This window comes from Clarias gariepinus, chromosome 9 (assembly GCF_024256425.1).
Source record: "Clarias gariepinus isolate MV-2021 ecotype Netherlands chromosome 9, CGAR_prim_01v2, whole genome shotgun sequence".
Classification (NCBI taxonomy): Eukaryota; Metazoa; Chordata; class Actinopteri; order Siluriformes; family Clariidae; genus Clarias; species Clarias gariepinus.
Window position 1 is genome coordinate 29436476 of NC_071108.1, and position 21565 is coordinate 29458040.

The window sequence follows — 21565 nt, forward strand, 5'->3', positions numbered from 1 at the left end:
ATCAACTGCACTGTTACTGATTTAAGTGGAATGGGAATAAGTTAAAAGGTCATACTTTAAAGGATCAATTGTACGTACATTCAGATTAGCAGGGTTTCTAGCAAGGTCTGCGATTAGCTGGTGGGAGTTTTGTCAATCACATTTTTTTCAGACTTTATTTTATTCTACACTGACCAGAATCAGCTTTCTATACAAAAAAAAAGGTACATTTTTCTTTTTTTCAAAACATCTGTTCGGTTCTGGATATATTACATATCAAGAACGTGTTATGTACAGTTTGTTGAACATTTATGGAAAGCGTCTCCAGTGTTAAAAGGTCAAAAGAGAAAAAAAGCAGGTGTTGAGTGAAAGATTATTGAGAGCTGCTATAACAGACGACTTGTTTCATGGAATGTAAAAAAAATAAAAAAATTTAAACTGGTGGCAAATTTTTTAATGTAATTGAGTAAAAAAATGTAACAAAAACATTTTGTAGTATGGTGTTGCGGAAATATATTCAACTTAGGCAGAAAGTATTTTATCCCTTAACACGTTCTAGCTAGCAGTGTGGACAGCTTTTGGACATCTCGAATCACACAAACAACGCACAGCATTTTTACACTACACTATGTACACCAAGATCTCTGGAATCTATATTTGTTTCAGTGCAGTAACATTCATAAAAAAAAAATCTTTTTTTTTTTGCACTACACAAATACAAACTTGTGTGTGTGTGTGGGGGGGGGACTTTGCATAGGAATGCTTGATTAAAAACGAATAAATTTTGTTTCTCCATTAATAGCAGACTGCGCGTGTAAAATATTCACTTGGCACTGGTTCTTGTGCGCTACATCCATCCAGTGTGAGCGGTTTATTACGGAGAAGAGATCCGACAAAGTGCAACTTCCACACGACTGCTTTCAGTGTCGGGTATAAAAACTTCAGCTTTATGAATACGGTTCAGTGCTTGATCCTTCTTCAGCATTATGACATTTGATATGTTGGAAAATCCTGTGCAAGTAGGAGACTTGGTATATACGTGGAATGAGACGGCGGCAAAACTGAACAGTAACGTAAATTCCGCGCCTGCTTCCAATCATACAAACGGCTTTTGAGCAGGTGGGGGTTAGAGCCATTTAGCCCAGCAGGAACAGGATGGAGGGTTTAACACCTGTCTCCAGGCACGAGTGTGAGCCTGTTTGTGTGTGTGTGGGCATCTGTATTAGACCTCGGCGAGCTGTGCTTGTTTATCAGCTTCAAACTCGGGTTCGTTCTCATCATCGCCGTTGTAGTCGGCCATCTCCTCTTCGAACTCCTGTGCAGCCGCTTTATCATCTGTGTTAAAAAGAAACAAACAAACATAAGCACGATCAAGACTAGACAGCAAACTAGATTACTCCTGATCTGGCTGGGTGGACTTGAGCCAAAATTACGCTGGTTTGAAACAACTTCAGATTGTTTTTGTGTACAGGATTGTATGGGTTACAACAGCCATGATGCAACTTGCCTAAAGTATTACCTGTTATTTCTATTTTCTTTCACTCATATTCTGGTCATTTTCTGGCCCTGTCTTGAGGGTTTATATGTAAATCATAAATCAAAACCTGTGTATTTACACCTACATCTTGCCTAGAGTGGTGAAGCATTTCAGGACGAAACGTTTCCTGCCACACCCTGTGTCTGACTAAAGAGTAACAAGACGGAAACAACATTGTAAGCTTACAAGCTTGTATACACCCTGCAGATTTATTCTGGCTGTTGCATGTGAAACACGTTTATCCAACCAAGTTGTGCCAAGCCTTCACTCAACATCTGGCGTCTGTTTTTAATTAACAACAAAAATGTAATTTATTAATCAACGATAAATGAATAATTGTTTACCATCATGCAAACGACTGTGCAAGAATAATATCAAGGCGTTAACACTCCAACTTATTTCCTGCTATTTCAGTATTTTACCTCATAAACCATGAATCAATATTAACTTTTATTGTTAAGGTATTTCTAACTATACTGGCTGAAAATTTCTTGGAATATTTCCTATTCTATATTTTCCACATTTCTATATTCAATAATAGAGATTTGCACCTTTTAGTTTAGATAAACGTTTCTCAATCTCGCCGTCATTGTCATACTCTATGGCATCTTCTTCCTTCCCTTTAGTGACTGCTGCAGCGTCTAACAGAGCATCTGCACAGAAAAAGAGCATATACATATGTATGTGTGTGTGTGTATATATATATATATATATATATATATACACACACACACACACACACACACATATAGATTTGTATGAGAGAGAGAGAGAGAGAGAGAGAGAGAGAGAGATGGAACAGGGTTAGAGTTTACGGTTTCAGGCATTCTTACCTGCATTCTTCAAGTCACCTTCTTTAACGTCCATCACTCCTTCCATGGCTTTGGTCAGGCTTTTCAGGGTGCTGTTCTGACTTTGCAGTAATGAGGTGGTCAGCAACTCCGGCTTTAATAATTCCTTTGTTGCCGGAACAGCTTAACGAGAAGACAGAATGCAAATGGAGGTTTTACAGCATGCGACGATGTACACTTCTTCAAATGCTCAGAGTCTTACTGCCTTGTCCCTTTCAGGGCACACACAATCTTCTCCATGAGTGTTTGAACGGTGACACAATTTTTATTTTTTATTATTTTTTCTGTACACCACGACAGTGGATTTAAAATGAAGCAATCAAGATGTGACTGAAATGTAAAGCTTTATTTCAAAAGGCTTAACAAAAATATTCCATTCCGACAGCCATTTTGTTTCACCCGTCAATTTTCATAGTAAAAAAAAAATATATATACATAAAAAATTTTAAACAACTGACTGTTAAGCAGCTTGATGGCCAGGTGTGGCCTAGTTATATCATGATAAGTTAAGAGGATAAAAGGTCTGCTGTTGATTTCCAAGTGTTGGATTTGCATTTGGTGGCTGGTCATGAATTGCATCTGTCAACATGCAGAATGAAGATGCAAGTGAAGGAGCCCATCATTAGGCTGAAAAATAAACAAACAAAAACAAACAAACAACCCTGTCAGAGAGATATAACTTTAAGAGTGGCCAAGTCTGCAATTTCGTACATTCCTAAAAAGAACTTGAAGACCTGGAAGACAAACTAAGGTCGAAAATCGCAGAATTTTTCCTTGTTGAAGAAAAGCCCGTCACCACATCAAAGAAAATGTCAAGTAGGAAGACGTAGTCGTTTGTGAAGTGTACAATCAGAAGAAATATCTTCGTTTATGATTGTAATAACAGAGACCCCAGAATGCCACCTCACTGGTAACATTCAAGAGCACAAAGGCCAGAATCCTGGACTGACAAATCCAGTTCACTTCTGATACACGATTAATTTGCACAAGAGGGATGGGAGGAGAAGAGTATGAAAAAGGAAAGGAAGGACTCATGACCCAGAGCACACCGAATCTTCATCCAACACAGCAGAGGCATGGCATTACGGCATGAGTGTGTACAGCTCCCAATACACCTGGGTCACTGGTGATTCCTGATGATGTGACCGCTGATAAAAGTAGCAGGATGAAGTCTAAACTGTAAGAGCTTGACATTCAGTCAAGTGCTGCGAAACCGATGAACGATGCCTCAAAGTACAGATCCAATACATACCCAGAAAGCAACCCGAAAGTTTCTTAAGGCAAAGAAATGAAATGCTTTCGACCTACTGAAGACAAACCTGAAGGTAGGAAGACCCAAAGACATGCAGGAACCTGGAAGAACGTTGGAATAAAGCCTTGGAAAAGTAGCTCAAGGGAGGAAACTTGCTGATATCAGAGTGGTGGAGTGCATACAAGTCTTGAAAATTAACTCTAATATGTATTATTATGTCAGTTTGTCAAATTACTTTAAAGAATATGAAAATGGAGGGACTGTAAATCCTAAACAATTTATGCAATATTTATGTTAAACCCCTTGAATTAAAGCAGAAAAATTACACATTGTGATTATTGTACGTTTTGGTAATATAATGCAACCTCTCCCTATGCCCATAAACAACACCCTCACTGTGCTTTCTGATTTCATATATGATAACACTTCCTACAGTCCGTGTCCAAATGAACATACACACAGTTTGTGTTCGCTGGAACACGTTTGTCTAAACGGAAAACGCTATTGTGTTTCATATCGTCTGTCTGTCTCCGGGTCTCCCTATGACTTACATGCTAATGAATTGTTCTTTTGTCCTAACACAGGGCACCAGGCCAAAAGCTTATTGTACTTGTGATGTGTTACGTCGCTAATGCTGCATACCTTTATCTTGCGGTATCTCGTTGGTTTCTAGAGGGTCAGCAGTTTTGGGCTTTGATTCTGAATCTGGTTGGGTCTGCTCATGTTCTCCAGTGTTTTTCGTTGAGTCGTTTCCATTGAGCGCTTCCGACACAGGTTTAGAGACAGTCGCTTCGGCGGCAGGCTACAGACGAGACAGACAGGAGAGAATCAAGGCGCACGTTCATGCTGGAAAACTCCTTGAGGGATAAAAGTGGATGATTAATCCCCACCACGATGAATAATAAAAAAATTAATTAATTAAAAAAAACTTCTCCCTGGATATGCTTGATCTTTTCCTTTTTGAAATAAAGTGTGGACTGATGGGAGTTTACAGCAGCGGCATTTGTGATAAATGGACAAAATTACAGCACACTTTTATTTATTTTACTTTATACTGTCCATAAGCGCCACACACAAAATACAGCCCAAAAAACGTGACCCAGTTTACCTGAACAACATCTGCTTCGGCTGAAGTTTGCTTTTCGTACTTCTTCTGTACCTCCAGTTTGGCTGCTGCGACCTTCTCGTTGCACTCCTCCTTCTGGGCGAGTATCTGCGTGTTACACTGAGTCCTACACACACGGTGATGATAATGACCATCATGACATTTTACATTAAAAGAAACTACGCAGCGCAGTGGCACACTCACATGTCATAGGTGAGTTTCTTATTCAGTGTGTTCATGCTGTTCTTGCACAACTGCAGCTCTTTCTGCACCTTACTCAGGTTCTCGCGCAGACTCTGCATCTGGTCTAGAGAGGGAGTAGAAGGGAGTGGTTTGTTGGGAAAAGGGAACGCGATACCACAGGACTTTCACCACAGAGAAAGGCAAAGTGCCAATTGCTCACACTCACTTTTCATTTCCTGAACAGTTTTCGCAGTGGAAGAGATGTTCAACAGTAGACTCTCCTACAACAACATAATGGATGTTATACGAGATAAACCAAAATGCAAAATCCTGATGACACCTACAGCCCTGAGGTGAACTGGTTTCCCTATACCGTCACATCCTGAAGGTTTTTTTTTTTTCTTTCCAGATTTTCTTCCTAATTTAGTCGTGTCCAATTCCTCCCCGTCGCTAGGGGGCTCCCAGATTAAGATCACTACTACCACTCAGCCAAGAGGGCCGAAGACCATCACGTGTTTCCTCCGAACCGCGTGACGCCAGCCAACCGCATCTTTTCGAACTGCTTGCTCACGCACCGTTAGAGGCGAAGTAACACACTCAGAGGAAAGCACTAGCCGCTCCTTCCGCGTGCGCGAGTTCACAGACGCCCCTGATTGGCTGTAGAGTCGTGAGCACAAAGTACCTCTTATCCCTCCCCTCTGAGAGAGCTCGGCCAATCAGCTCTCTCTAGACCTCCGGCTGTGAGAGGTAACAGCATCACCCGGGGATCGAACCAGCGATTACCACTGCGCCACTCGGAGGCCATCCTGGAGGGTTTTATTAATATTATACCACAGCGAGTGTGTGACTTGTTATTAGAGAAACAATTCCGCATTATTATATTGTGTGCAATAATATGCAAATACGCGTACATCCCTACCTTCTCTTGTTTCCATATGCTCTGGGCGCTTTGTTGCCGTCTCTGGTGAGCTGCCTCCAAGAGAGTCAGCTGTTCCGTTTGCCTGCGTATTTGCTCCTCCGCCTCGTTCCGGCCCATCTGCTCCCGTGTCTTGTCGGCTGCCGCCCGCCGCACGACTCCCTCCAGCTCCAGGAGCTTAGTCTAAATGCAAACACAAGTCTGATCTAAAACTTATTTCCACGTTATTTGCAGGGATGATGACTAATATATAAATTTTTTTTTAAATAACTTCCAGGATTATGACGATTTAATCACTGAAAGGCTGATGTTTACTCTTACAATTACAGATTGTGTGTAGACAGCATTAGCATAAACACCTATCATTTGCATGCAGCTTTCAAGGCAGCACCTTTGTCTTATATCCTGTATGAATGTATAAACCACCGAACCACACACACACATGGTGCTGTTACCAAACTCAAATCAAAATCAAATCAAATTAAAATTTTATTTGTCACATACACAGTCATACACAGTACGATATGCAGTGAAATGCCCAATTCCTTTGCATATACCAGCTTCTTGTTGGTAGGCAGGGGTTAGAGCGCAGGGTCAGCCATTTGTACAGCGCCCCTGGAGCAGACAGGGTTAAGGGCCTTGCTCAAGGGCCCACAGCGGCAACCTGACGGACCTAGGGCTCGAACCGCTGACCTTCCGATCTGTAACTCAGAGCCTTAACACACTGAGCCACCTCTGCCCCAAAAGCTCACTTTTTTTCTCCGTTTATTTTGTAAAAGTCTTAACACAACACTGACACTTCCTCATTCCTCTGTATGGTTTATAGTTTCTGCGTATGGGTGTTTGATGAAGCAAATGGCATTGTTTAATGAAACAAATGCTGTGACTGCTCTGAAATATAACCCTCTAGCTTTAGAAAACCTGTAAGAATTAAAATAATAAGGGGCTATACTTGGTATGAGCTTTTCATGGCAAAGTCGAAAATAATACATGATGAATGAGAACCACTAGAGTAAAAGAAAGTGTTTTTTGCTCCCTTGCAAATTTTAACCACCAATCAGCTCTTTTCTGTCACATTCACACAACAACCACCACCAACTGTTGCTTCCTCTGAGACACATGGAGGCAGCCAACTTATCAAACTGCCATGTGATCTAGACATATACAGTGGAAGCAATCAGTCAAGCGTCAGTTGTTATTTTAAGACATGAAGGTTAGCAGTTCTTGCAAAACCCATCAAGCACCATGATGAAACTGTCTCTCATCAAGACCATCCCAGGAAAACAAGACCAAAAGATACCTCTGCTGTAGAGGAGAAGTTTATTTAGAGTTACCATTTACCTTAGACATCACCAATTAACAACCAGCACCTCGGATGAGAGCCGTTATGAAGGATTTACAGATCATACATAGCAGATACATCTCAATATCAACTGTTTAAAGGAGATTATTGTACCATAAAGATAACTTACAAATAAATAAAATAACTAAATTACAAAAGAATATTTGCACGCCTGTTAAGTGAGCAACATATTAAAGGACAAACTAGTTTTCAGACTGAAACAAAAAACCCAATGTAGTCTGCTGGGTTTTGCATGAAAACAGAAAAGAGCAACTGTGACAAATAACGCTCAGTAAAACCTAAAAGCTGTTTTACTTATAAAACTGCACAAATCAATAGTTCGGTCTAGGGATCATGTTTTAAATATACCAAAGAACATTACACTACTAGATACTGTAATAGGTGTAATACAATGTAATATTAAATGTAATGGTATGACAGCTTAAATCCTTCTACTATTTATTTCCTGTATTATATATTAATTCTACTTTTCTTATCTTTCTTTTTTTTATCACTGACTCAGAGAAAAATCCATAGTGTAATGTAAAATGGCAAATAAAATCTCTTGAATCTTGAAATCTGTATCTAACACTACTGATTTCAAGCAAAGAGTTTTCCTCAACCCCCAAGTTCACCTTGTGTATCAGTTCCAGTGCCGGCTCAGCTCTGGTCATATTTACTACCAACGCTCTGAACCTTTCCCCAGAAATCTCGGTCAGTGCTGATTAATGGTCTAAATTCTTTCAACGTAGCAGATTGACAGTTTATATAACACCCCCACTGGCTAGCTACACAAAACTAGAATTGTGTGTAGAATTGTAAAATTACATTCGGACAGATTTTGTTTAAAAAAGAAAACAGGAATGCTACATTTCATAGCCATATTTTGAGGCACAAATAGTACAATAGCATAGCCTATGTGTGTATATAGACCTGTATGTAGACTATATCAATATAAATCCCCTTAAGCTATTAAATTACATTTACATAGAACATATCTACAGTATATCTGTACAATAATACTGATAAGAACTGTGCCGTAACATTATTCAGCCAAAATCCTTCACACTCAAACAGACAAGACAAACCTGCAGCTCCACATTTCTCGAGCTGGACACCCAGTAGTTGAAGCCAAACAGGAGAACGCAGGAGACAAGGGCGACCACAAGCAAAGACGGTGTGCGACCTCCTCTCCGGATGTTCACTAGTGCTCCCATCATCCTTTATATCCACGAAATCCCGACAGCGGTCACTGCAAACACATCGAGAAAAGGTGTCTCACATCTTCACACAGTCTTCTACTGTTGCAAATTTTCACAAGGTGCTAAATCAGACATCTGGGTGGAGTTTCACTGATTTGCATTTTTTTTCTTTCTTCCCTTCAGAGCTGTTTGGCCTGTTTTCCCAGATTAGCCTGATATCCTGCATGCTATTCTTATTCAATGACTCACCATCTGGATTTAAATAAGGTCTAAGAGGTCAGGATTTATATTAAACAAATGGTTATTAACGAGCTAAAAAGAGGATATGTTTTATGCAAGCACTTCAGTTTAATCACGCGTGCTCATCTTGGTGACTGACATTTAAATCTATTAGGTTCACAAATCATACTGCAGGTGCACAAACTGACTGTAGCCATCAAACCTGAAATACATCAGAATAGAAATAGAAAATAATCCATGAATAATATTTTTTTAATCAATCTGTCTGTACAATCTATAGTGTTTAAATTAGGTTATTTTTAATGTTGTTTCTACAACACCTGCTTTTTTTATGAGAAGCAGCGCAGCTTTACTGACACTTTTAGTAGCACCTTGTCTCGCTCTTTTTTGCATCAAGTTAAACATCACTGGATGTTTTCACACAGTATGCGAAATTACTTGTGTGTGGCCCACAAACACCTACATCACAGTGGTCTTGTTAAATTAATCACTCTTTTCATGTAACATGAAAGTGTCGCCTCTGGGGCAGGAAATAAACTAAGTAATAAGACGATATGATATAATCACAGGGCCTTTACAGGAAATTTTGCTGCATAGCTCATACACACTTGCATGTATGCAAGTGAAACTCAATCACTTCTAGATATTATTGAGCTGAACAATTTTCACTGTACACGTTATGGGCTCTACCTGACAAAGTCATTTATTTTGACTTGCAAGACAAACACAATGGATTTAGATATACTCCAGGCTCATATGATGTCAAGACACTGCGGATGCAAAATTGTAAAGGGATTTTTGATATCTCAAATGGTTCAGGCATGGCGAGGCTTTAAACTTATGACAAAAAGTGGCTAATAACTTCATTATTCATATACAGCATAATTATATAGTTACATAATATATTAGGTCATAATTGTAACCTCAACAAGCTCAATATGAGTGACATCCTATTGAGTGACACCACATTGAGGGAGTTTAAAAAAAAAAAAAAAAAAAAAAAAAAAGAGACACACTAAAACTCATGCCAAAAATTGGCTAATAACTTGCTGAGTGAAATCATAGAGCATTTTTTTTTTATTTAACCTTTTAACAATTCCTACAAACTCAAAACTATTTCCCCTGAACATAGCGTTTTATATGGATAAAGATATGGTGTGATGAGATATATGATTGAAAGTATGAGATGAAATAGGGTGTGTGTGTGTGTGTGTGTGTGTGCGCAGCAGTTTGAGGGTTTGTTTTTTTGTATCCCAGAATACATTTTTTTTAAAGTATACAATGTTTAAGATCTTCCTTACAAAATACATTGTTGCTCAAATCTATTCTATTATAAATTTCTACAGAGCATTTATTCACAGGCTGGCCTGTTTGAAAGTGATAAAAGCATCAACCAAACCTTGATTTAACATGAAATTATCCAACTAATTATAGATAATCATTTGAAAACAAAAAACCCAATGTAATCTGCTGGGTTTTGCAAGAAAACAGAAAGGAGCAACTGTTATTACCAGAACGCTCATTAAAACCTAAAGGCTGTTTTACTTATAAAACTGCACAAATCAATAGTTTGGTCTAGGGATCATGCCAGCTCAGCTCTGGTCATATAAAAAGATCTAAAGCAGTTCAAGAAACAGTACAATAACAGTGAAACAGTCAAAAAAATAAAAAAGGACCAACACAACAGCATTGTGAATGAAAGGGCAACCAAAAAAAAAAAAAGAACATACTCATCCAGGACTGAACCTTTTTCCTAAAATCTCTAATTTCACTGATTAAAATCCCTGCGACATGAGAAAACCTAGGCAACGTGTTACCTACAACCAGGAAGCAACACGTCATCAGCATTCTCATCCTCATCCTACAGCAACGGCATATCCCGCCTCCTGCGCGCTGATTGGTTGGACCAAACCAATGAGCCAATTACAATCCTCGAGATGCTGTTGAGTTGGAAATGTTATCCAATGCTAAGCCAAAGGGGGCGCAAGTTTGGTGAACTAACACAAACAACTAACAGTGGTGGTGGGTCAAACCTTATCTTTGTGTAAATATGTAAACTAGGAAGATAACAAAGGAGTGTTTAACAATTAGCTATACAAATCAGCAGGAAGCAAGTAAAATATTCTATAAGGCGAAAATAAAAGCGCACGAGCACATACTAGCAAGTTAGCTCGCCAACTAAACAGCCACATTAGCTCACTCATCTTATATATATATTTATTTATTTTACAGGGATGCAATTAAAAACATAATCCTTACCCAGATAAAGATGTGTAAACAGGTCACCTAGCTAAGGTCAACGCATTCAGGCATGTCGATAACCCGCTTTCGCTGAACAAAGGTTCACATCCGTCACAACAAGCAACCGACTGACTCGCAACACTAATGTGTCGTTTTGCCGGAGAGTCGACACTTTGAATCGATTTAGGTGAACCTTAAGAACCGACACGGACGTAAAGGTTATTTTTTGTAAACGAAGCCTAATTTAAACGGAGATATGTTTTCTTGAAGGAGTACAAACACCTTAGGTATAATTAGCTTATTATTAGTATAGAAACTGTAGGTTTTCCTAATTTGCATGATTTAATCAAAGTGATTCGAAGAGTCGGCTCATAAATAAGGTGGCGCATGCGCACTAAAATAATCTGTCTGATGGGTTTAAAAAGAACTTAATCAGAGCAAGATCAGATTGTGTGTATGCTAGAAAAAGGGACCGATTCCATTTTATAGCTTAATATCTGTGGTAAATGTGGGCATTGGTTGCTTAGTGATAGGGTTCTTGCCTGCCATGCAGAAGGCCCGGGTTCAATTCCCACCCATTTACTTATATTAGATTAGATTCAGCTTTGTCATGGTGCAGAGTACAGTACATGTACAGACCCATGGAATTCAAAAGCATCTAACCAGAAGTGCAAAAGTGGCCTATTTACAATAAAATAAATACAATGTGTTATACAAACAGAAGATGCATTTGGTAATAGAGTTATACTATACTGTAAATAGTAATATAGTAATGTACAATATAACTGCGCAACATTGTATATACATGTACTGTATACATGTATATCTGCATATATGTATATACAGTGTAATGCAGTGCCAGTCCCAAACCCGAGCCACTGAATCCAGTGCTAGTACAAAGTCTGGATAAAATGGAGTTTTAAAACTCTGGTGTAAAACTTGTGCTAAAGTTGTGTCCGGATTGGATGGTCTGCTGTGGCGACCGCTTGATGGGAACAGCCAAAAGTCCAACAACATTTATGGAAAATGTATTAAATATTTTATGCGTCGCTTATAAACTGTACATTGTTCTGGTTGTTGAGCTTCCTAGGCTTAAGACACAAATTCAACTTCATTCATCTTCTATACTGCTTATCCTGTGTATAGCGTCACAGCCTATTTCAGGAGACTTTGCCACAGCAGAGCGCAGCCACACACACACACACACACACACACAAACTAGAGGCAATTTAAGAACACGTTAGCCTAATCTGCTGTCTTTGGACTGTGGGAGGAAAAAAGCGTTGAACCCACCAAGCACGGATAGAACATCCATGCACACAGACCAAGGCAGGAAAGGTGACCGGGCTAACCACTACACCTACACTGATTTGCAGCTTTTAGGAATTTACTGTAAAGCACTGATTTGGACATTAAGTGTGAATAATACTGTGTTCATTTACAGAAGAAAAAGACATCAATGTTAAACCTTTTTTCAGTGTTAAACCTTTTTTTTTATTAAAAATTTTTTAAATTCTGTACAGGAACAAGGGTACAATGAGAGACAAATAGTTCATGGACGTTTATGGACTCTTGCAGCCATCTACTCAGAAATGTTTCTGGGCCTTTTCCGCCTTTAAAAAAAAGAAGAAAAAAACAATTATTTTAATTATTACTACCTAATGGCAAAATGGTATGAATTATTATGGAAAATCATCAAAATTTTTCCAAGTTTGGATTTTATGTATCATTAGTGATAAAAGCTTTCACCTTTATAACTCTACCCAGCTCGATCAAAACGTCTTCATATCGGCTCTCCATGCCGCTGAGGCTTTCCGGATTAACGGTCTGCTTCTGTAGACCCGGACTGCCTGCCTCCTGGACCATCTTCACAAATTTTTCCTCCTAAATACGTGAAAGATTTTTCTAATCACCTTCCAGCCTTTTTATAACCTAAACCAAAGGAGAACCGACTTTAAGGGTGGCCCAACCCTTACCTGCACTCCTAAGACAAAGGTGAAGGCCACACCGGCTTTCCCAGCTCTTGCCGTTCTCCCCACCCTGAAACACAGAGGCATCAGTCAAACAACGACTTTGCTTTTGGCATTTCCTATGTAGATAGAACTTGTCCGATAAAGATGGAAACGTGCCTGTGGATGTACGTCCTGATGTACTGAGGAGCATCGTAATTAATTACGCATTTAACTCCTTTAATATCGATTCCTCTGGCCGCAGCGTCGGTGCTGATCAACCTGCGGGAGACAAAAAAAAAAAAAAAAACCCTGATAAGTTACTTTATATGCATGAATCTGGTTAAAAGTTAGAAACGGATGTGGAAATTAAAAACGTACAGCTGAATTTTCCCCTGTTCAAAATTCTTGAGTGTCTTCTGTCTCTCGCTAGGATTGAGTCTGGAGGAGAATTCCGCAACGTCGACACCACCGTAAAGCTTCACCAGTAAAAGGAGCCTGAGAAAGAGAGAGAGAGAGCGAGAGCAAAGTGTGGAAGACACAGAATGAGACAGGGGGTAAGAAGCGGACAAATTGACAGAGGGAGACCGTAAGGATAAAAGAGAGATTGACAAAGGACAGGATGTGATAAAAAGAAAGGATTAATAGACAGAGGGACTTTGTTATAGCTCTGCTTTAAGCTTAAACTAATAAATCTTTAAATATATTTTATAATATAATATAAAGTAAAGTATAAATATAATATACTTAAATATGAAAAAGATTTGTAGAAATGTCTTAAGAGCTTAGGAGCTACATTAGCCTTGTCATCAAGCTCTCACTCACTCATTGCCTATACCTGTATACACGATCGCGGGGCGATGGAGCCTTTTCCAGGAGACTTGGAGGTACACCCTGGACGAGGTGCCAATCGATCGCTGGACACACCCGCGCTAATTTACACACTACGGGCAATTTGGGAACGCCAATTAGACTAATCTGCATGTCTTTGGACTGTGGGGGAAACTGGAGAACCCGGAGGAAACCCACCAAGCATGGAGAGAACATGCAAACTTCATGCACACAGATTATGCAAGGCGACAGTGCTAACCACTGTTTTTTTTTTTTTTTGCAAACATACTGCTTTACATCGATCGGTGAGTGCCGCTACCTGTGTGCTGCTTCTCTGGAGTTCGTGAAGCACAGAACAGGATTGAACTTCAAGCGCAGCAGGAAGTGCAGAATAAGAAGCGGCTTCTTGCTCAGCGTGCAGCAGACGTAGTACTCCTGCAGAAACCAGAGCCGCAGGTAAACACAGGAGCATCGTGTGTGTGTGTGTGTGTGTATGTGTGGGCGTGTGTGTGAGGAGCAGGTGTTCGGTTGATACGCACAGTCAGGCCCTGAGGGAAGTTGAATTTCTCTTCACTTGTTGTTGAGGTGTGTGTGGAGCTGAAGAGACGAGGCTGGTGGAGGCCCATCTGCTGCAGTTTCTCTGGGTTTTGCGTCAGAGTGGCCGAGAAAAGCAGCTTCTGCAGCGGCATCTGCGGCGGAGACAGACTGAGACACACCACCACAGACGACTTCTTATTAATATTCTACAACGTCATCACGGGGAAATGAAGTAGAATAAACAGAGGTCTCATACCTCGCCACTGTAATCGGCCCAGGCTCCGTCCTCGTAAAAATGGATGCTCCTGAGCCATTTTTATAGACAGCCTTGGTCACCTGATTGAGCCAAGCCTGCTGCATACTGTCGATCATTCGGTCGGCCTCGTCTATGATCTTAAAAAGAATTTTTTTAAAAATCACGTCACATTCTGTGAATGTAAAAAACAAAATAGATGCGAGTACCATGCTCGTCGAGTGATCCTCACCAGAAAACGAAGATGCTCAAGACTGAATCCTTCGGTTTTGTTGATGTGATCCACCAGGCGACCTGGTGTTGCTATGACGATATCTGACAAACTCCGACTGACACCCCTCCTGAATAAACAAACAACATTGCATCATTGTGTAACCCAGGATAAACCTGAAAGCATCTGATGTCCCTAAGGTCAGGGGTCTCTCAGTGGTTAAGGCATTGGACTACGGTTCGAAAGGTTCCAAGTTCAAACCTCATGACCATCAAGTCGCCACTGTTGGGTCCTTAAGCAAGGTCCTCAACCCTCAACTGCTCAGATGTATAATGAGATAAAAATGTAAGTTGCTCTGAAAATGGGCGTCTACCAAATGACTAATTGTAAAATATTTTTCTGGCCCAGAAAAATGACGTGTTCATAGACTTATAATAACTGACAAACCAGACTTACTGTTCACACATACTCTATACAATCTGTGATTTGTAATATGAATATTAGTTCTTTGGTTTTAAATATAATTTTTTTCTGGCCCTGAAATTAGCTCCACCCTGCAGTGTTCATCCATCGCCATTTTACGAGGGTGAGTCAAAAATTATCTGCACTCTGGCTTTTAAACACAATTGGATTTGGGACCTGAAGTAGAAACTATGGAATTACTGTATGTTGCTATTACTGTTGCTACTACTGATATTAAAAAAAAGAAAAAAGGTTTTGTTTTTATTTTTAGAATTCATTTTAATTAATCTTTTTTCGGACATTATCTCTTTCCTTTTTATACACTTTGTCCATCACTTTTGTATTTCCCTGTTAAAAATGTTTTAGGCTGAGCCGTGAGCCATAAATGCACCACTGTCCTAACTTCTTTATTAGAGGTAAATCTCTGTCCTCGTAGGGCTGCTTTCAGGGTACAAAACTGGTGAAAGTCAGATGGAGCGAGATCAGGACTAGAGATAGGATTCTTTTAAATCTCAAGACAAATAAAATGTTTTGTCAGGGAGTCGACAGAGCAGTGTGCAGACTTCTGCATCAGCCTTGGACGTGGACAGCGTCCGGGTCCTTATTGATGGCTAACAATTTTGCAACCTTCCTTGAATTTTTTTTTTTATTCATTCCTACACACTTATTCATGATAAAACACTAACCCCATACTCCACAAAAAGTCAAAAATAAATAACGACACCAGGTACACCCTGAGACCACAAAAAACAAATCAAATCAAATCAATGCATGCTTTTCTTCTTTCATGAATTTCAAGTGTGGCATCCATTTTTGCTTGTACTGCAGCTATAAGTGAACTGATGGATTGCGTTCACACCTGCACGGCCTGACTGGGGAGGAGACGGTAGCCTTGAACGGAAAGCGCTGACAAGACAGTGCAACAATCAGAAGTTTTAATATAACCGGAGTGCAGATCATTTTTGACCTACGCTCGTACAATATTTCAACTCGTATAAATTTACAAAACATTTCAGTTAATGAAAGACTATGTTATTCTGTATTTACCTGACTTCTAAAAGAGTGGACTGCTCTACAGCGAAAGGTTTCTGCCCGGCAGCCATTACAACTTTCAGTCCCGTTCCTTCAGCATAAGTGCAGAAAACTTTATACACCTGCAGAGAAGAGAAGACCCATCATCATTACAGACAAAAACACAGTTGTACTGGCAAGAGAGGGACCAAGAAATAAAAGTAAGTAACGAAGTAATGAATCAAACCTGCTGCGCCAGCTCTTTGGTGGGCAACACCGCCAGAGCACGGACTTCACACACCACTCGCGTCATCAGCGCCTGTAACAACGGGATCAGTAAGGTGGCATTTAGCATGATCTGACCTGCACAGTGGAAACTAAGCTCCTCTGCTACATGCTATTTGAGGACATGATAAGAAAACAAACTACTACATTTTGATAAATGAGAAGGTGCGTAAATCAAATGATGTATAATAAAAATAGGGGACTTTTAATACCTACTTTAATATGCTTTTGTTACCTTCACTGAAAGAGAATAAGATGTAATATTGAACTTTCATCCACTGTGTTCCATCCACTTCTAATAATATCCGTTTATTTTTATATGTACGTGGGGCGTTCAAGTCAAAACTGGACTTTTTTTTATTGCGCAGAATAACAAGTGTAAAAACTTGTCCCCGATTTACAAACACTGTCCCGATCTGGGAGCACGTACGTAAGTCAGATTCGTTCATAAGTCCGACAAAAAGAGTCTTATACACCTTTAACACAAATACTGTATATAAAGTAAAACTTTTTTATTTATTTTTTAAACCCGCAGGTTTGGCGTTTTGATTCCGCATTATACCTCTTTTTATTGTGCACAAGTTGATTGCGAGGGGAATCCTGGTGATGCAGCAAGGTCAGCTGACCTCATTTAAAGGCAGCCCCGAGAGGATGTCAGTGGGAGGACAGCCCTACATGGTGTTTACTGGGCACTTGAACGGATGCCATTTTTTCTCAGAACTATATTAGACTATGAACTTTCTGTCTCGTAGGATTATTCACCATCAGGACAGCCTTTTTTTTTGGCTTCCTCATTTCTCTCGCACCCCCCACACGCGCACACATACAATATATAGTACTTTGAACATTTTATATATTCACTTACACACTAAAAATCTATAAAATATATATACAGTAATTACACGGTCTTTACACAGAGCTACTTCCATGATTTGTTTGCATCTACAAATGTTCACTAAGAACATTTGTAAGTCGGGGACATCCAAGCGCTAGTGCCACATCCAGCCAAGTTTCTGTAATGTGCAAGTTGTGCTGTTAATGATCGTGTGTACAGTTCCCACAGACACAGATGCATCTCCTTCTACAAGTTGGTGAGTTATCCATCGATATCCATCGAAGGATCAGGCATTCCATTATGTGAATGTTCACAGGAACGACCTGCTTGAAAAATGTTCACGATGTTTAAATATTTAATCACTGTACATATAATAAGTCCCAGTTTGACTTGAACGTCCCTCATATACTCCTGCTAAAAGCCTTTATGCTATTTAATGATTTTGTGGTATTCAATGATGTTGTTACTAATATGCTAATACTAATCTGTTTCCCGAACATACTTTAGCAGCACCATTTCAACTTTGACGCTAACTAACTTATTTAGAGGACAGTTATTAATAATAATAATAATAATAATAAGTCATAAAATATAACTATAATAATAAAAAATAAAAATCAATCAAATGCAATTACTGCGAATCAAGATTTTTCTACGGTATCTTTAAAATAAAATGATTATTAAAAGGCCCATGAACAGTTTAAAAAACGTATAAAAGCTTCTTAAAGGTAAACTCGTGAAAGCTCTGAGTGACAGGGAGCCAATGAACATCTGTACATACTTTGACTGTAAAATACAACATACACTATGACCAATACACAAGGCCACACCTGTATGACAGGTATAACAAACGCCAGCGTCTTTCCGCTTCCTGTAGGCGCAGACACACAGATGTCTCTGGGCCTGTAACCTCCTCGACCAATCAGAAGCCCCGAATTCACACTCTCCAGGACAGCGGGGATCACCTCGGCTTGAACTGTTTATGATTGAAGCAAAAGACTTATAAGAAAATACAAAAAAAAAAATGTCAGACATCATCTCTGGGATGAATCTGTCTCGCTGACCTGGGAAGAAGGTCTGGATCCCATTTGCCTCCAGTTTCTTCTGTAGCGAAGGACAAATTCCAGGCACATCACAAAGAGGGATCAGGTTGCTCTTAATGTCTCTCTCGATCATGTCCGGCTCAGCCAGCCACTTAGGCAGCACCCGCTGGACCTAGAAGGCAGTATCGTGAACAGATTTCACGCTATAGGCTGCTCTTTGACTGTACACTGGTTTTAGAAATATGTGTCACAAAAATGTTTTCAAGAGGACACCTTTTGAACCGGCTTGTTCTCAAATCCACCGAGGATCTGAAAGCTGGAGCTGGTGTTTGACGGCTCACTCGCAGATTTTTGGCTTTCAGGCTCGTCTACTCCTTCACAAACCACATCTGTTAGATATACACGTCTATTAGATGCACAAACAGTATATTTGTGTTTTCCCTGCTCTATGACATCCGGATAATTTCAGAAATAAATAATAATTACCTACAAAATTAGTTATGCAAGCATATGAACAGCTACCTGTGTGTTGCTTCTCCTCTTGATTTCCACTCCCCTGTTTGTCTTTTTTCTTCTTTTTCTTTCTCGACTGCTCACTCGTACCCAGATCCGTGGCTTCCACAGGCGTTTCATCAACGTCGTCCTGCTCGCTATTGCTTTCCTTCTTCTTTTTCTTCAGTTGCTTTTTTTCGTTTTCTTGCTTCTCATGTTTTCTTTTCGTCTTTCCTACACCATCCTCTTCACCTGTCTTCGTATCCTGGACGTCTGACCGCTTCTTATTTGCAAGACTCTGTTGTTCTCTCGTCTTGGCACGTTCCTGGAGCTTGCTGAGCAAAGCTTTGGACCTAGACTCTCCATTTGACTTACTTTCCTCTTCCTCCTCCCCAAGATATCTGCAGGAGAACAGATGGATTAGGGTAGATGCTTAAGTGCCAAAAGTGTCATGAAAACTCATTCTTTATTTACCTATCAGGGTGATCACATGATTTAAGTTTTATGACATAGAAAGAAAGCGATACATAAGAGCACTGGAAGGGACATTCTAAATGATTTAATGTGTAATATAGAAAATAATGACCAGGCAACACCAAATCTTACTGGACCCGGTCATAAAAAGGATTTAGAAGAATTACAGACTTCTATATAGGTCACTAAAAAGTGGGAAAATGAACACAGTCTGTATTTGGTGTGAAAACTTTTTGCTTGGAAAGAATCAGTAGCGCTAGATACAGATGTTTGCAATTTTATAAGTAAGACAGCTGTTCGGTTTTACTGAGCGTGCTGGAGAATATGCCTCTTATATATGAGAATATGAGTTCTTCTGGTTAACTTTGTTATAATTGCTCCTTTCTATTTTCATGCAAATCATTAAATTAAAATATTACATGATATTGTACATTATAATGCAGACATCATAAACATGTTTAAATCACACATTTTCAAACCACATGTAAGTATTGCCTGGACTCATCCATATGACACACAGAGAATAACAGCAATGTTGTGAATTGTTCTCAGTTGATCATCATGCACAAGCTGCCGAATAGTCTCGACATTTTCGGGGGCTAAGCTTGTTAAAGATCTTCCTGAGCTCTCGTCATCTTCCGGTGACGTTCTCCCACTGCTGAAGCGCAGGTGCCACTCAAAACTCCTCTAACGAATCATTACAGCATTGTTGTAAATCATGTCAAATCATGTGTTGCCCAGTTTCACACAGAATTTCACATTTGTTCTTTGTTCTAACTTGCTGTCCATGATGAAATAGCAGACGTGGTATCGAAAAACCACCAGTTGCACAGCTGCCGATGTACACAGGATAATGTCTTTTGACACACTTACTTTTGAAGGCCGTTGCAGCCCAATAACTGTGCGTGGAGCCTTGTGCTGCCATCTGCTGGCGTATTACAAAACTAGTCTCAAAACTTTTTGATATTACCTTGTATATTAATATTTATCTTACTGGTGAAGCACAATCATTTACCATTCCCTCATTTGGGAGTTATTACAGTACCACATCCCTCGTACAGTCCTGACCATTCTCCAAGACATTTCCACATGTTTGGGCAATTAAATAAGTTTTAACAGGCAGTCCGCTCAGGGCTCCGGCGTACTGAGAAAACTTTCTACCTTGATGGAGTCCGAGCACTAGTGAAACACTGGGATAAGTCCATTAGTGTAGCAGGGGACTATATAGAGAAATAAAGTGAATCTTTACTCTTATAACTGTGTTCTGTTATTCCGCACAATCTAAATTCCAAGATTGACTAGAACTCCCTTTGAAGTATTTATGACAAGATAAGTATGTGAGATCTGGTGTTGTTTGGTTTATGTTTTGGTTTATTAATAGACATTTTATATGATTTCCCAGCAATATAATATATACAGTAGAAAGACAGCTGAAATAACAATTATGTAATATGAAACTAGTATAAGCTGCATGTTGATATGCATCAAGGTAAATCTCTCTCCAAACTTACATTAACCCTGTAAACAAGTCAGGGATTCAGTTTTAATCATCTCGTACCTGTTAATCATGAACAGAGCCATTGCAAACACTCAGCTCTTCTGTAACTCCAACACGTCCAGATATTCTTCTGGATCAGCAGAAGACTCACAGCTCCGGAAAACACACGATCTTCATTAAACTGGAACAAACGATGTGCAAGAAAGCATGTCGTTCGGTCAGTAGAGAAATCCTGTTCAGTATAAACACAAGCTAGATGCCATGTGAGCGCGCTGACAGTCGCGTAAAGATGACGGAGGCGCGTTTTGATGACGTAGCTGCAGGGTTCCACAACAGAATGCGTTTATTTATTCGCTCAACCCGTTGCCTACAAATACACTTTTTTACGTGGTATAACAGATTATTTAGTTTATTTAATTTTACATGTTACATTACGGCACTAAAATAATTTAATAATTTTATTTTTTCTGTCTATGCTGCTAACTGTGATAATAAACATTTTTATATATTTATACACTAACATTATAATTCTGAAATGTTTCATTTAAAAAAAAGTCTTATAACGATATTTTATACCTTAAATATATCTTATAAAAGTCTGAAATGTTTCATTTAAAAAAAAGTCTTATAACGATATTTTATACCTTAAATATATCTTATAAAAGTTTAAAGAAGTTTCTTCATGCCTGTGATGTTTATTCAGGTAAAACGTACACAAATACCCCGAGCAACCATAACATTATGACCACCTGCCTAATATTAAATAGACAAAGCCCCGCCCCCAAGTAGCACATTGCAAATGGTGACCCTTCAACTCCCAACTGTCTTCAGGGCTG

General features: G+C 39.5%; 2 protein-coding genes across 5 annotated transcripts; both read right to left on the minus strand.

Annotated features, from left to right (window-relative positions):
- Positions 1 to 897: 897 nt before the first annotated feature.
- golm1 (golgi membrane protein 1) lies at positions 898 to 11019 on the minus strand. 3 transcript variants are annotated; one of them, XM_053504752.1, is made up of 10 exons: positions 10867 to 11019; positions 8254 to 8417; positions 5827 to 6006; positions 5134 to 5188; positions 4929 to 5031; positions 4728 to 4851; positions 4262 to 4421; positions 2350 to 2490; positions 2068 to 2169; positions 898 to 1314 (listed from the first exon to the last, which is right to left on the minus strand). In XM_053504752.1, the coding sequence occupies exons 2-10, from the start codon at positions 8383 to 8385 to the stop codon at positions 1202 to 1204; spliced, it is 1110 nt and encodes a 369-aa protein (XP_053360727.1). In that variant the 5' UTR covers positions 8386 to 8417; positions 10867 to 11019; the 3' UTR covers positions 898 to 1201. The 3 variants fall into 3 exon arrangements, with proteins under 3 accessions (XP_053360727.1, XP_053360726.1, XP_053360728.1); XM_053504751.1 differs by lacking the exon at positions 10867 to 11019 and adding an exon at positions 10338 to 10434; XM_053504753.1 differs by lacking the exon at positions 8254 to 8417 and having other exon boundaries at positions 10867 to 10997.
- Positions 11020 to 12317: 1298 nt separating this feature from the next.
- ddx51 (DEAD (Asp-Glu-Ala-Asp) box polypeptide 51) lies at positions 12318 to 21005 on the minus strand. Of its 2 annotated transcripts, none has more exons than XM_053503401.1 (16): positions 20790 to 21005; positions 18788 to 19158; positions 18539 to 18654; positions 18287 to 18437; positions 18053 to 18198; positions 16350 to 16421; positions 16139 to 16245; positions 14651 to 14756; positions 14422 to 14558; positions 14168 to 14333; positions 13948 to 14063; positions 13179 to 13295; positions 12978 to 13079; positions 12825 to 12888; positions 12598 to 12732; positions 12318 to 12461 (listed from the first exon to the last, which is right to left on the minus strand). In XM_053503401.1, exons 1-16 carry the CDS (start codon positions 20810 to 20812, stop codon positions 12435 to 12437), a joined length of 1956 nt encoding a protein of 651 aa, XP_053359376.1. In that variant the 5' UTR covers positions 20813 to 21005; the 3' UTR covers positions 12318 to 12434. The 2 variants fall into 2 exon arrangements, with proteins under 2 accessions (XP_053359376.1, XP_053359374.1); XM_053503399.1 differs by having other exon boundaries at positions 14651 to 14759.
- Between the last annotated feature and the right edge of the window lie 560 nt (positions 21006 to 21565).

Bases quoted from the DNA above. Each gene is read 5' to 3' on its own strand.
- golm1 (XM_053504752.1), bottom strand. From the start codon at position 8,385: ATGATGGGAGCACTAGTGAACATCCGGAGAGGAGGTCGCACACCGTCT. The intron at 5,189-5,826 runs GTAGGGATGTAC...ATGTTGTTGTAG, and splicing joins GCATATGGAAACAAGAGAAG to GAGAGTCTACTGTTGAACAT. The intron at 4,422-4,727 runs GTAAACTGGGTC...TCTCGTCTGTAG, and splicing joins CCGAAGCAGATGTTGTTCAG to CCTGCCGCCGAAGCGACTGT.
- ddx51 (XM_053503399.1), bottom strand. From the start codon at position 20,812: ATGGCTCTGTTCATGATTAACAG. The intron at 14,760-16,138 runs GTAAATACAGAA...TTGTTTATTCAG, and splicing joins TCCACTCTTTTAGAAGTCAG to GAGGGGTGTCAGTCGGAGTT. The intron at 12,733-12,824 runs GTAAGGGTTGGG...TCACGTATTTAG, and splicing joins CCTTTGTCTTAGGAGTGCAG to GAGGAAAAATTTGTGAAGAT.